Here is a 13,767-nt window from a genome sequence, read left to right as displayed (position 1 = left end):
GGTTTGCTGGTTTTGCTGGTTCGCTGGTTCGCTAGCTGTTTCTGCTGCTGCTAGGCTGCTAGGCTGGGGCTGACAGACAGAAAGACTGACTAACTTGAATCGAATCGAATGAGGTGAACTGACTGGCTGGGGCGGGTTGGCCAACCTGCAAGACTTGACTTCGTATCGCCAAATCCATAAATCGACGGTAAGCGCAGATGAAGTCAGCCGTCGTGACACCCTCGATCATTCCATCTGATCCACCGCGCATGGGGACAGAGAAAGAAGAGAAAAGCCGGGGTCCTCGCAAATCTGAGCGTGGTCGTGATCTCTGGACATGTGTGTGTGTGTGTGGGTGTGTGAATGTGTGTGTCCAACTGACCTTCCTGTTATCTTGTATATTTTTTCTGCTTCAACATTCTTTCTCATTTTACTTGTCGAGAGGGAAAAAGCAAAAAAATGAAAACCAAAAAAAAAAAAAAAATAGATTGATGCCAGATTCGATTTCAGCCATTATTGCTTGGCTGCCAGAACGGCCCAACCATGACTCTCGTCTAATTTCTAACGTAAGAGGTCTCCAACAAGACAATAAGCTCGAGTATACCATTCCGTTCAATTGTTCGTCAGGTTCTATTAGTCGAGATAGGGGAGTTTCAAACTGTTGCCCCTCCCCATTCAACTTCAATGGAAAACATTTCTCTGGGTTCGAGACATCAAGCCGGTAAGGCGAGCAAAGGCTATTGTCTCTGACGTAGCATCCAATAGCTCTGGAGAAGAAGTTTCGGTATGCAGGCCAGCGCATACCATGTGAGCTGTAATACTGGTTGCGGGATTCATCTGCCCGGTTTGAAATGTTGCAGGGCAAGCGGTGAACATTTTGAATATGAACCCTTCAATGACATTCACACAATTATGGAATCTTGCGATGGTCAGCACCGCGATGTGGAAATTGAACTGTTAGACAAAATGTCTCGGATTCCGTGTTTTGACGTCAGCATCTATTTCTCAAGTCATCTTCTCTTTCCTTCTAAGATTCAGCACCAACTAAAATGGCTAAATTCCCCTAGATGGTGACCAGCAACCAAACACACTCCCCCCTTGTGCGATCCTGGATTCCCTTGCCGGCGAATCACCGTCAGCTCCAAGGACAGTTGGCGGCGAACCCGCTGTGTCTGTAATCAAACGCCTTCAGCAACCCGGTCAGATGAGCAATTGCGGCGCAGACCACTAGCACGTGAAAAATCTGATGGGAGCTTCCCCACAGATCGAATTGGCCGGGTCGCAATCGCTCGGGGACCCGAGCCGCATAGATCGCTGCCCCCAGGATGTACAGGAGACCCTGGAGCACTAGCCAGCCGAGTCCGATCTGGCGTGTCATCTGCCCCAGCCCGTACAGGCGTAGTCCGTGGATCACGGGAAACACCGCTGACAGGCCCATACCGACAAACATCGCCGCCCGGAACGGCCGCCAGCCTGGAGTCCGGAACTGAGGGAAGATAGAGACCACGACACAGCCAAGGCCAATCGTGCAAATCATACTCCAGTAAAGCCGCTGCAGCGCGGGCTGACAGTAGAAGCCAAAGTACACGCTGGGAATGAAACTGCCCACCGTCAGCCCGACAATGCCTGCGTAGTCGAAGGCGTTCCCAATGCGCGCCACCATGGGAGAATGATTCGAGATCGTGTGGTAGACGGCCGACATGCCCAGGCAGAAGGCCGCCCCGGCGAAGAAGCAGCCGAACACAATCACGTCCGCCTGCGTCGCCGTCTCATATCGGGGGGCTAGTGCCCGATACAGTGCGAAGGCCGCCGGCACAACCAACAACGACGGCAGCAGATGCGTGTAGATGTTGACCGTTTCATTGTGAAGATAGGTCAGAGAATGAAAGGAACCAAGGAAGGAAGCCGAAGCCGGCCGATACCCGCTATGGATGTGCTGGTTATCGCGCTGCCAATGGGGGAGCTCGTCCCAGTGAAGCAATTTCTTGAGAACTTTGGGAGGCTGCTCCAGCACAGCAGCTGCCACAGCAGCAGGCTGACTCGTGTCTAGGACCTTCTCTGGGCCGTGAGTGGGGTGACGCTGTCGAGCGGACATCTTCACATGCAGTATGCTGCAGACACTGTACAATGACAGATATGATTCCGGGATCTTGTGAGGGAGGTCGGCGAGGGAGGTAGGGGACCGGCAACCTTGGAAGGAGTATCCAAGGTGAGTTGCTTCCAACGACCCGATAGCCCAAGAGTGACCGGAGGTCCCCAAAATCACCGTGACCCAGAAAAGGGTGGACAAGGACGAGAATGTCGGTTGGGATTCAGCGGAAAGTCGCCGCTTTCTCGGGCATTGTTGGGGGAGCAAAGAGAAGCAAAGACGAAGCAAACTACGCAAACCTGGCAAACAATCATCCCCCACTCACAATAGTTAGCCGATAGCTTAGCGTTACCTCCATCTTCCTCTTCCCCAAACATCCAGCCAACCAGCTATATACCACTCGTCACTCGTTTTGATCATGGCTAACCGAGCGCCTCCGGCCTGCAAGGCTTCCGGGGGCCGCCTGAAGCCTGTGGCAGACTCCCTGGAGACCGTGGGCTTCGTATCCAAGGGAGACCGGAAGTACGCCTGCGTGCCTTCCCACCCCCACCTCCGGCCGGGCTGACGTGCGCAGATTGCTAGATCATAAAGCTCAAAAGGATTATTATAAAAGTATTGTTCAAAGATATATGGAGTTCTGCGCTCTTCATGCGAAAGATCTGGATGCCGCCTGGACCTCTCTTCCCAGGAGCGCATCTGATGACGCTACCAAGAACCCGCCAGCTTCCCTACCCACGAAATCAACCGGAACATCTATACCTTCCGCAGCATCAGAGCTGTCTACTATCCTTCTCTCCCTCAGAAAACTCCGAGAGGCTGTCTTGGCCACTGCCTCCACAATTCCTCTTACTTTCTCACAACAAGTCCACCTCTTCTCGGTCAAGATTGCCATCCGAGCCCAGCATCCTCCCTCGTACACTCCCTCTCTCCGATACCTTTTGGAAGAACTTCACACCCCGTCGCATCCACTGCCAGACTCCGATTTGAAGGAGATCATATCGTACCAAATTCTCGATTCCGCCTGTCGACAACAAGACTTGGGTGCTGCCTACGAGCTGCGTGCACGGGCGCGCAGGAAACATGGGTTTCATTCGTCGGTGGTCGACGATGTCCTGCACGCGCTCGCACATGATGACTGGGTTGTATTCTGGCGAATTCGTAGGGGAGTAGATTCCAACCTGCGTGCTGTCTTGAACTGGGCCGAGGACCGGGTCAGAAGGCATGCTCTTAAAGCAGTGGGCAAAGCTTATCTCAATTCCGACTCCAGGTGGATCACAGAAGGCTGTACCGGGGAGAAGGACTTGACATGGGAGAAACTGGTGGACATGGAGAAGCTTGGATGGCAGAAAGACGGCGATAAGATTATCATTAGGAGGCCGAAACAGAAGCCCCCGGCCAATCTGACTTCCATCAAGGAGGGTCTGTGATGGCATATGGGCGATATTATCAATAATTCATTGCATGGCGTTCCAGGTTTGGTGGCGGCGGCTGGCTTAAGGTAAATGGTTCAATTGGTTTAGCCATAGCACATAGACAACTAGTGTTGAGTTTGTTTTTTCCTTCGAGAGCGAGGGTTCTCTTTGTCGATACTTGCGATCAATCATCGTCATATCTTGAAGTCTGCACTCGGCCGGTCCAGATTCAAGTCACCTCTCGCCGGTTGTCTCGCTACAGTCTCGACAAGTTCAGCTTTAAGCTTCCCGGCTTTTTCGGAGCACAGCTCGTAGATTGTCGATAGGTTGTACACGAGACTTGGGAAAGAATGCTGTTTTTGTATCAGGGATTCAAGAACCTCGCGAGCCTAGTACGAAAGTTAGCATTGCGAGCCGATGGGTAATCATCATAGCCGTGGGGCCCTACCTCGTTCAAGTGACCCGTATACAGCAAGCAAACTGCTAGATTCTGCTGGATGACGGCTTCGTCGGGTCTCTGGCGCTCGCGTTCCAGAAGACTGCGCCATTCGTCCGCTGCAGCGCTATATTGGCCCTCGGCCATGCTAAGGAGAGCGTTAAAAAAGCCCTGCTCCGTTTCAGTTCCCTCGCTGCAGAGTCGCCTAGCACTGTCGAGATCCCCAATAAGCACTAGAAGCAACACCTTACTCGACGTGCGTAAATCGTTGGGCATGCCTGACATGCGCATACTATCGAGTGCTTGCTTGGCCGCATTGAGATCGCCCATTTCTATCAACGCATTGACGTTTCGAACCCCTAGGTCCGCGAGTCGCTCCCTCCAAAGCTGCCGCTCCGCCGGACTGATATCTGTCCGCAGGATCTCTCTTCTTGCCTCCAAGCCAATTTCATAAAGACCGCCAATACCTCGACGAGAGTCGCCGAATCCTATACTCTGGAGTCGCACGGCCAAAGCTCTCAGAGGCCAAGGCACAATATGACGAGGATAAGTTTGGCCCTTGTCAGACTTGTCAGGTAACGGCTCCACGTAGTAAAAAGCGGACGTCAAGTCCTCGAGGGCTTTGGACTCCTGTGCGGCAATGATCGTATTTCCAGAAAGCTGGAGACATGCTAAGCGGGTGTAGAACAAAGCAAAGATGCGTCTGATATCGGTAGGCTTGAGCAAAGAAGATGACAGGATCGTTCCACTGAGGTGAGCAGCCAGTAAGAAGTGGCCTTCCGCCAGGAGCTGCTCCAGCTTTTGAAGGGTAGTGGGTAATGACTCGCTGGATGCTGGAACGATGAATTCAGAGCGCAAGGCATGGGGTATGTCCAGCTGCGACAGAGAGTGGTAGACCTCGTAGCGAAGCAGAAAGGAGAGATCTTTCTCAACGGTAGGTGGTAGATCATCAGGAGCGAGCGGATCCAAGTTCTCGAAGGAGGTACCAAACAGCTCAGGAAGAGCCGTTGTCCGGAGTGGACTTGAGATGTTCACCGTCTCAGTGCCGAGAGGACTGACTTCATTAGCAATTTCCTCGACAACGAAAAGGTACATTTTTCTGCCTACTCGTCTACTTGGTCAAGGGGACCTTTCGTCGTACTACGAGGCCGGGAAGCTGTCATTTATTAGCAGGAGATTGAACATCGCATCATACGGAACTCCTTACATCTAGAAGCATTGCGGCTGTGCCTGGAGACTGTGGCTTCCATGTCCGCAACCAAATGTGGAGCATGCAAGTAAAATGTGCTTATGTACAGCGGAGTAAATGCCTGCGCGATATACCCAGGCCGAGTGCTTTCGTGTCGATCCGACAGAGCGGTGCAGGCAAGGAATAAGTGCAGTGGATGTTATGCTGTGTTATGCGGAGGGTCAACCATGGTGGAAGTAATGCGGGAGCCCAGATTCTGCCCCGGATTGTCACGGCGGTGAGCAAGTCGGTCGGATAGACAAACTGGCCCCATCGTCAACTGTCAATCGCGCTACAATCTACCCCAACCTAGAATACTGCAGATCAGCGCAAAAGACCTATCTGATATTGCACATCCACCATCACGAGCCCAGACCAACTGCCCCTACCACAGAACACCTTTTTCCATAGTCAATCACTGTCTGCAAACGTCACCATGACTCTCGCCGAGGAGTTCCGCCAAAGAAACTTCAGTATGGACCTGCATTATTTACACTTGTTCAACTGATTCAAGGACATCCAAGAGCTTACACCCATCGTGCAGGTATTTACGGACAATGGTACGTTGCGACTGCTCTGTTCAGTTGTTCTTCTTGATTTCAACCGCCTGCGAACCTTGCATCCACGATTCGAAGTGAAGAACGACTGCTGCCTGGGATCTCAACATGGACGCTTGGTGCGCCGCGATGGGAGCTTCTGCAAAGCCTGTCAGCAAGTTATAGCAGTATATAACATCTTACAATGGCCTCGGAATCACATTCTCAAGCAGAATCAAGGCATACGCCATCGCAGACCACAAGCGCTAACTGGACCTGAACTAGGACGGGTGTCTTGTGCATTATTCTGTGCCTGGCCCTCGGCATCGCTAACATCTTTACATTCAATGCGGTGATCATCATCTTCAGCGTTCTGTGCCTGTAAGTGAAGCAGTATCTGCAGATTGAGGACATGGCTTACCTTTGCAGTGTCTCCGCGTTCATTCTCATTTTCACCGAAGTACCTTTCCTGCTCCGAATCTGCCCGACCTCGCCCAAGTTCGATGAATTCATCCGCAAGTTTACAACGAATTGGATGCGCGCAGGCATGTATGCCGTTATGAGTGTTGTGCAGTTTCTCAGTCTGCTCAAGGAGGCGACCAGCTTGATCGCTGCGGCGGTTGTTCTCTTGATCGCCGCCATCTTTTACGCGCTGGCGGCCGTCAAGAGCCAGGAGTTTGTCAGTAGTAAGACACTAGGTGGCCAGGGCCTTGCACAGATGATTGTGTAGAGACCATGCGGCTCTGCGTGCAAGAAGGAAAAAATTGTGGTATGTGGGTATGTTCGCGTACGACCCTTTTCCGAGAAGGTTCAGGGTCGAATGAAGGCGAATGCTGATAAACGGTGCTTCAGTCTACTGAGACCGCCAAATAATGAAGCGCAGAGGCTTCCAGGAGCCGAAGCTGAGAGTGGCACGGTGAAGCTTGATCATGCTCACTGTGAGGAAGGCGTCATGCACTCCTATGTTTTCCGTTGCTTTTCGCGAATCCTGATTTAGCTTCGCTGGAGTTTGGGCTGCTGCTGCTTTGCTTGAGCTTGCCTAATGCTTCCAGACCTTGTATCGCTCTGCTTTGTTTTGACACTTGTGACCTTGTCGAGGCCTTTGTGATGAGATTAGATGAAACCTGTAACAACTATTACTTCACCGCAGCGAATACCCTACCAGCATCTTGGCGATGAATATGAACGTTTCCATTTCTCAAGGCGAAGGGCATATGTTACAGGGAGTCTGTCGCTCAGGAGAAGTGAGCTACCTCAGCTACTTCTTTAGAATGAGGAGTCTGTCCGACTACATGCACACGCCCTGGCCATCCGGACGGCATCATGCATCGTACAGATGGCTGTGGCAGTACGATGGCTGAAGATCAGCTAGCAGCCATGTCCAGCTCCGTCGACAGTCATCAGGCAGTTGTGTCAAATGTTCGGTACAGTATACTCCCCGGGGAAGCTGTCAATTGCTATAATGTACTCTCCGGAACTACACCTAGCATCACCCGCCCAGGCACAGATTTACTGTAGTACTAGAAGCCGCAGTCACAGATATCTACAATTTACCATGTTCTTGCAGGAACGTCAACCCATACAGGACCAAAGTGTGCATGCTCAGGGGCAACTTCCCTACGTCATACCTAGTTTTGACCCATTTCCCCTCACTTCCTCCTGAAAGAGGGGGTGGCTCCAGACCCGCGTCTTCCAGTCTTTACCCCGCGCTTCGGGCGGCGCGGTTGGCGTCTGCGCACTGTGTAGAGTGAGTAGACCTTGTGAATTGTATGTCCAGTTCCATGAATCACGCGAATGGATGATACATGGCTTAGTAGCTCCCTTGGCAGTCTAATTCTCCGCCTCCTTTTTTATACTTGCCCAGCTAGGCAGCAGCTACACTGCTGTTGGTCTGTATTGGGATGGTAATTTACCAAGTCCATTTTACCCAAGGCAAGAAGACCTCAGCTGCTATCTACACTAGACGATGGAAGTCAACCCCCATGTGCTGTCCGGCGTTGGCGACAAGACCAGCGCAGGAACGGTGCTCATTGGCTTTTCAATCTCGATCGTCGGAGCCATCAGTCTTGGCCAGGGAGGTAGCAGTTCGGGCCAGATGTCTGTGCTAATGCAGCGCGGATTTCACCCCCCCACCCCGTGTCCCTCGTGGCTCCGTTCTTGCATGCGCGATATTTCGGGATGGTTGTTGGATATCCAGGTATCGGGTCTTCGGTTGATTTAGTGAGAGGGGCGTTGGCGATGGTTGTGGTCATCTTCTATGGTGTGGGGAGTGAAAGATTAGATTGGATGCAATGGGGTCTTGATGGTTCTCGCTCTCATGGTGAAAAAGAATCTTCGTGATTTGGTATCTGGGTTTGGGGTGACGGAGGAGCATAAACTTGGTCCGGTCCGCAAGATGGAAAGCGGTAACGACAGCCCAGTTGGTCTCAGTCTATCTATTCCAGGGGTAGACACATCTACGATGTACTTCATCGAATGCGTATCCGGAGCAGAGGATCTGTCTTCTCAGATAGCGATATTCTAGAACGTAGAGAATTGATTCACATACCGATTAGTAGGACCCATTCCCTCCCAGTCAACATCCACATCTCCGCCTTGTTTATCATGAAGGAAAACGCCTATCGCCAAAGACCGGCATAAAAACCCCCGTGTCGACGATAAGGCGCGATGGGTTTATGATGCAATCATGATGTGGAGCCGATTGGAGTCGAGGCTGTTCACCGCCTCAGACGTGGTGGGGTCCAGCTGAGGGGGTGTGATGTGGCCAGTCACATACAAGTCGATACAATCACCTGGAATCCAATACGAAGGTTGGAAGAGTTCATCATCCTAGCATTTCATGAGAGCCCTGGTGCAGAGAGGCTCAGGCCTCTGCACGCTCATACTATGCAATAGATGCATATTGCATGTATTGCATATACATTATGATCACCGTGTGCTATCAAAGCTGGCTAGCTGGCTGCCAGTTGACCAGCACATCAGCTGTAAGACATCCGTGATCACTGATCAGGCCCATGTGCAGCCAGCCCGCACCGCCACATGAGGGGTCCCTGGTACTGGCATCTACGCCGCTAGGTGGAAAGAAAAAAAGGCGCATGTAGTACATAGCTTCGATCAGCTTCAACCCTTCCGTGCAATTGACAATGACTACTGAAGGTTCCTGAGTAGCTGGCTGCTGTCGCATACCACATTACGAGCATGACTCCTGTGGCTTTAACAGCTTCTTCCGACCACGGTCTAGCCCGGCCACAAACCTCACGTCAGTGATGAGGGGAGGGACAGAATTGCCAACGAGAGATTTTGCACGCCAGGTACGAAGTACATTGTACAATTCAGTCACCCCAGGCAGTTAGGGCGAGGGAATTTTTTTTTTTTTTTTTCAACTTCTCCTTTTAGTGAAAAGAGCCAAAATAGCTCGACGGGGGCCCCGATCATCAGGTTGATACCAAGTTTTGACTAGGCGGGGGGAACCTGGCCAGTATGAGCTATTATTGAGCTCTCGTGGATGCCACCGCGCAGAACCAAAGAACAGTCGTTGGGGAAACTAACGTCCCTAAATTGATAGGCAACTGATTTTTATCCTGCAACCCCGTAGCCTAATCAGGAAGATTGGGCAATGCATGCAGATGCGAAGGAGGGACAAAAAGCCTCAAGGAATGCAATGCAAGAAGTGATAGGGACAGATTGTACTCCGTGCACAGTACTCCGTACACACAGTACAAACCAACGAATATATCAAATCGGTTGTGAAACTACGCAGCATCGAGGGAGTCGTATCAGTCTCACAGTCTCAAAGAAATGAAAGAATTCAGAAGATCAAAAGAGAGAATATCGGGAAACCTAAAAAACGGACCTGGTCCTGGCAACTCAATTAATTCTCTAGTATGAGTGGGCGTAATTGCAACCAACAAAGCTCGTTGGCTCACAGCCAGGCAACGGTTCCCAGATGGTTACCAAACGGTTTCCATACGGGGTTCGTACAGCAAAGGAAGAGACGGGGCGCCGTCAGAGAACGTCACGCGACGGGGCGGTGGGCCGTGGCAGGAAAAGAATGCGGTTAGTCCTGGTCTTTACGGCCACTTTTACGGGAGTCTTTCCAGTCACAATCCAGTCATACATCATCATAACTTCCAGTTCCTCCTCCCCTTCTTTCCCTCTCCTCCTCCTCCTCCTCCTTCTTCTCCCTCAAAACCTTTCTACTCTGTATTTTTCCAATCAATGCTACTACATAGTACTTTATTCCTCCGCTCTATCAATTCTTCTACGCTCTGTCAGCTCAATTTAATTGATGCTTTCTGACCTTCGTCTACTCCAATCCTCCCTCCTTTTGAGCTTGCCCGCATAAGCATAGTATAGCACCTGGCATACTTACTTTCCCGCCCTCAAAATCTCTCACCGGTAAGCGAATCCCACTTCTGCGTCTCTTATCAGAGTTCATGATTCGTTCCCAAACTGCCTACTCCCCCTCCAACGCTGTCCATCTTTCATATCCTTGTCAAAGTGGTGGCGGGGGATGTCAAACAGTAAAGAAGATGATCGGCTGTGCATCGCATCTACCTTATCTATTTGCTTGGGAGAATGTGTACATCCCTTGCCTAGATTGGTCCCCACATCTATCTGAAAGAACCTTTCTCTGATGCCCCAATCTCATTTCAACAAAACCCCCGTCAATACATAGACATTGTACTGCCATCCTTCTCCCCTTATTATTGCGAGCCGGGTTCATACACAGTGACCGATGCAAAGCTGCCCCGTGCTAGCGTCATCACCAGCCCAACCATTGACACGCGCCTTGGCTAGCACTCCCGTGAATAGAGATTTCCATCTCTTCATAGACCTGTAACTCACTGACTTGATCGCTAGATTGGACTTTCGAGCTCAGATCAATCCCATTTTGTCTCCCAACAGCCAGCCATGACTACACAAGCAGCGCCCGCCATTCCGCCGCGGCCGTCGAGGTCTCCCCAGCAGGGTCTGGCCCCCGCCTCAGCAGAAGGCCCCCAGATTCCTCCTCGTCCGTCCCACCGTGCAGAGCGCTCAGTGTCTCCCTTTCGCAATAGCTACGCACCGTCTCCTCTGAATGATTTGCCCAACGGATGGGGCCTGAAACGACCCACGTCGAATGACCTGCCCCAGCGACCCCCGAGTGTTACGATACCTACGCTTGGTGAGGAGGGCATCGAATACCAGGACTTGGATGTGGCCAATGTGCCCGATAACCAACAGACCACACCGCCTGAGACTCGGAATGTGGGAAGTGATCTCAAGCTTCATGCGCCAAGACCATCATTGCCCACTTCTAGCGCCAAGGCCCGAGTGCAGGCCGTGACACGGACGGATTCCCGTCAGGCTGCAGCAGCAGGCCTGGGGCGGGCTCCGTCTCCTTCGACTGATGACCATTCCGAGCGGCCGACCCGCTCGCTACACTCGCGAGCCAGCGGCTCACGGGGTGACTCCTCTGCCGTGTCCGCAGATCGTCGGCAGTCGTTTCACGGAGAGGAACATGGCATACCGGAGATTGGACAGAGAGTCCCTATGTACCCCAATGCAGGCGATGTGCAAGCTCCCTCTCCGAGCCCTTACTTGGCCGAGCCCCAGGAGAAGCGTTCTGGTCGTAATCATCACCGCACTCGCAGTGGCCGTGAGGCCTCTCTGCCTCCTGGAAGCTACGGTCTGCATGGTCATGGTGTTCCTTCCAACGACAAGTTTGAAAAGGCTTGGTATGAGAAGCACCCTGATGAGTTCGTTCGAGAGGAGCAAGGCCAATATGGCCCGGGTGTTGGTACGCCGCGGCCCGACTGGGCCCTGAGCAGTGACGATTTGAACAAGATTGTTCGTGGTTCTGCAGTGACTGGTTCTGGTCTAGGTGAGTTGTTGTGGTCAGTCACTGCCGCTGGACGGTTCCTGATCGCGTGATTTCTAGGCACATCCCCCGCTCTGACCGGTACTCCCGATGAAGAGGTCGGCTACATTGCCTCAGACGAGTACACGCACCAGCTGGCTTCACCTGGAATCGATTCGCGTCGTAGTTCCCGTCTCGCTGTCGAGTCACCTTTGCGCAATTCCAGTTTCCCGGCTACTGATTCACAAGCCCAGCCTGAAAGTGCAATAGAACAGGAAACCGATGAGAAGTCGGTCGAATCCCGTGTGATTCATGTCGACGAACCGTACCACCAGCTGCATCATCCGGATGGTTACGCTCAGACTCCAGGCCCCGAGGAGCTCACCCACAACCTGGATCACGAGGAAGTGAAGGAAGAGCCGATTCTGGCAGCCGACACAGTTCGCCCGGAGTCGGCATTCCAACATCCGGCTGTCTCACCAGCATTTGGCCGAAATGGCAGCGTAGACTATGAAGGACGAAGCCGCACCCCAAGCGTGACCCACAGCCGCTCCAACAGCAGGACTGCTAGTATCCATAACGGCATGCCCGCGCTAGCAAGATACAACTCGCGCGACGAGCACGAAGGCACACATACCCCGCTTGAGGATGTCGAGGAATACGAGCCTCTCTTTCCCGAGGATGACAACAAGGATCAGAAACCCCTCACTCCAGCAGAACGCTTCAAGCAGCGCCCGGAACAGCTTAAGCACCGCTTCCCAAGCCAGGATATTTGGGAGGATTCGCCCAACAGCTTACAACTATCCGCTACTGTATCTACGCCAGACATCCCCAAGGAGGAAGCCTTTGAGACCCCCGAGCAAGAGTCGAATCGCAAGAGCCAGGCGCCTCAGATTGACGCCCACAAGGTTGCTTCGCACATTCTGGGTACGGATGACCGGGAAGGAAGACCCGCACGCCCCGAGATTTCCAAGCAGCGATTCCCCAGCCGAGATATTTGGGAAGATGCGCCCGAAAGTCATACGCTGGTGACGACAGTTCAGCCAGCCGATGACGAGGTCAAGAGCCCAGAAGTTCCTTCAAAGCCTAGCATTCCCCTTCGTCCGCAGAAACGGCCGCAACAGGCTTCCTCTGTGGATGCCTCCTCGAAACCTGTGACTTCGCCCACAGACAAACGACAGCCGCCTCTAATCCCCGACAGACCCAAGCCACAAATCCCGGCTCGGCCTTCTAAGCCTATTCCTCGCGGCAGCAATGAACAGGGCAAGGACCTGGACGTAAAGCCCAAGCCAGCCGTCCCTGCACGGCCCGGAGGAAGTAAGATTGCCGCTCTGAAAGCCGGGTTCCTGTCCGACCTGAATTCGCGTCTTCAAATGGGCCCGCCACCGCCCCCGAAACCGCAGGTTAAAGAAGACAAGGAGGAGCTCGTCAAGAAGTTACCACTCAGCGATGCCCGCAAGGGCCGAGCTCGTGGGCCCGCCAGGAGAAGGCCCGCCATCCTCCATCCAGAACTCCCGACCATCCCGGAGGTCAAGATTACGGAGACCTGGAATGTCTGGCAAATAGACGAAGATGGAACCTTGACCGTTGGTGATGAGAAGCCGGCCAAAGCCCCGTCCCCGGCTGAGGCAACCGCCCCGGAACCCATGGCCCCTCCCATTGCCAAGAACCTTGCTGGTGAATCGGCCGAACCGCAGGCTCCAACTCCCGCCACTGAGAAGGAAGAGGTCCCAAAAGACGAGCCGGTGTCCCCGGGCGCCGCAGCCCCAGCAGCAGACATCAACCCGGCGCAAGAAACCCATCCCGAGCCCGAGGCCGAGTCCGCACCCGTGCCCGTACCTGAACCGACATTCACCCAAGCGAAGCACTCCATCCCCCTGGCCGACGACAACAACCTAGCTGCACCGGCTCCTGCTGTCGCGCCGGTCACCACGGACGATCTCTCCGCAGGGAAACCGACCATCATGTCTCCGCCGGATGGATCGCCTATCGATGACATTGCCGCGCAACTGTCTGCTTCTGCTGACGGGAAGCGGCCTTCCGAGGGCGACATAGGCGAGACCATCAACTAAATCCATTGGCATTGTAGTGTCTGGTGGGTGCAACGCAAAGCACTAGATAAACTAGCTGCATGCATTATCTCGTACAAGTTCCTGTTTTCACCTCTCTCGTCGCTCCTTTTTTTTGTTATCCTGTGCTAGTGTGTTGCACATGTGCATGCGTGCGTGTGTGTCTTGTTAACGAA

The 13,767-nt window shown here is 53.0% G+C and overlaps 5 protein-coding genes across 5 annotated transcripts; 3 read left to right on the top strand and 2 right to left on the bottom strand.

Moving 5' to 3' along the window:
* Positions 1 to 909: 909 nt before the first annotated feature.
* On the bottom strand, positions 910 to 2,307 carry BP01DRAFT_171248 (hemolysin III family protein). The gene has a single exon (XM_025570772.1). It carries the CDS (start codon positions 2,072 to 2,074, stop codon positions 1,115 to 1,117), a length of 960 nt encoding a protein of 319 aa, XP_025427362.1. The 5' UTR covers positions 2,075 to 2,307; the 3' UTR covers positions 910 to 1,114.
* A 140-nt stretch (positions 2,308 to 2,447) lies between these two features.
* On the top strand, positions 2,448 to 3,568 carry BP01DRAFT_418801 (uncharacterized protein). Its single transcript, XM_025579356.1, has 2 exons — positions 2,448 to 2,590; positions 2,643 to 3,568. Exons 1-2 carry the CDS (start codon positions 2,487 to 2,489, stop codon positions 3,493 to 3,495), a joined length of 957 nt encoding a protein of 318 aa, XP_025427361.1. The 5' UTR covers positions 2,448 to 2,486; the 3' UTR covers positions 3,496 to 3,568.
* Positions 3,569 to 3,674: 106 nt separating this feature from the next.
* On the bottom strand, positions 3,675 to 5,166 carry BP01DRAFT_305912 (uncharacterized protein; the record flags this gene model as incomplete). The annotated part of the gene is made up of 4 exons (XM_025572212.1): positions 3,675 to 3,869; positions 3,929 to 4,970; positions 5,024 to 5,072; positions 5,124 to 5,166. The coding sequence occupies 4 exons, from the start codon at positions 5,164 to 5,166 to the stop codon at positions 3,675 to 3,677; spliced, it is 1,329 nt and encodes a 442-aa protein (XP_025427360.1).
* Positions 5,167 to 5,580: 414 nt separating this feature from the next.
* BP01DRAFT_369137 (Tvp18 family protein) lies at positions 5,581 to 6,410 on the top strand (the record flags this gene model as incomplete). The annotated part of the gene is made up of 4 exons (XM_025576535.1): positions 5,581 to 5,617; positions 5,689 to 5,704; positions 5,966 to 6,061; positions 6,110 to 6,410. 4 exons carry the CDS (start codon positions 5,581 to 5,583, stop codon positions 6,408 to 6,410), a joined length of 450 nt encoding a protein of 149 aa, XP_025427359.1.
* Positions 6,411 to 10,594: 4,184 nt separating this feature from the next.
* Positions 10,595 to 13,594, top strand: BP01DRAFT_306010 (uncharacterized protein; the record flags this gene model as incomplete). Its single annotated transcript, XM_025572216.1, has 3 exons — positions 10,595 to 11,546; positions 11,604 to 13,267; positions 13,343 to 13,594. 3 exons carry the CDS (start codon positions 10,595 to 10,597, stop codon positions 13,592 to 13,594), a joined length of 2,868 nt encoding a protein of 955 aa, XP_025427358.1.
* Between the last annotated feature and the right edge of the window lie 173 nt (positions 13,595 to 13,767).

This window comes from Aspergillus saccharolyticus (genome assembly GCF_003184585.1).
Source record: "Aspergillus saccharolyticus JOP 1030-1 unplaced genomic scaffold BP01scaffold_48, whole genome shotgun sequence".
NCBI lineage: Eukaryota > Fungi > Ascomycota > Eurotiomycetes > Eurotiales > Aspergillaceae > Aspergillus > Aspergillus saccharolyticus.
Note: the sequence above shows the minus strand (reverse complement) of the source record. Positions and strands in the feature narration are given on the sequence as shown.

Coding starts and splice junctions, on each gene's coding strand:
- BP01DRAFT_418801 (XM_025579356.1), top strand. CDS start 2,487: ATGGCTAACCGAGCGCCTCCGGCCTGCAAGGCTTCCGGGGGCCGCCTG. Junction 2,591..2,642: donor GTATCCAAGGGAGACCGGAA/GTACGCCTGCGT, acceptor TGACGTGCGCAG/ATTGCTAGATCATAAAGCTC.
- BP01DRAFT_171248 (XM_025570772.1), bottom strand. CDS start 2,074: ATGTCCGCTCGACAGCGTCACCCCACTCACGGCCCAGAGAAGGTCCTA.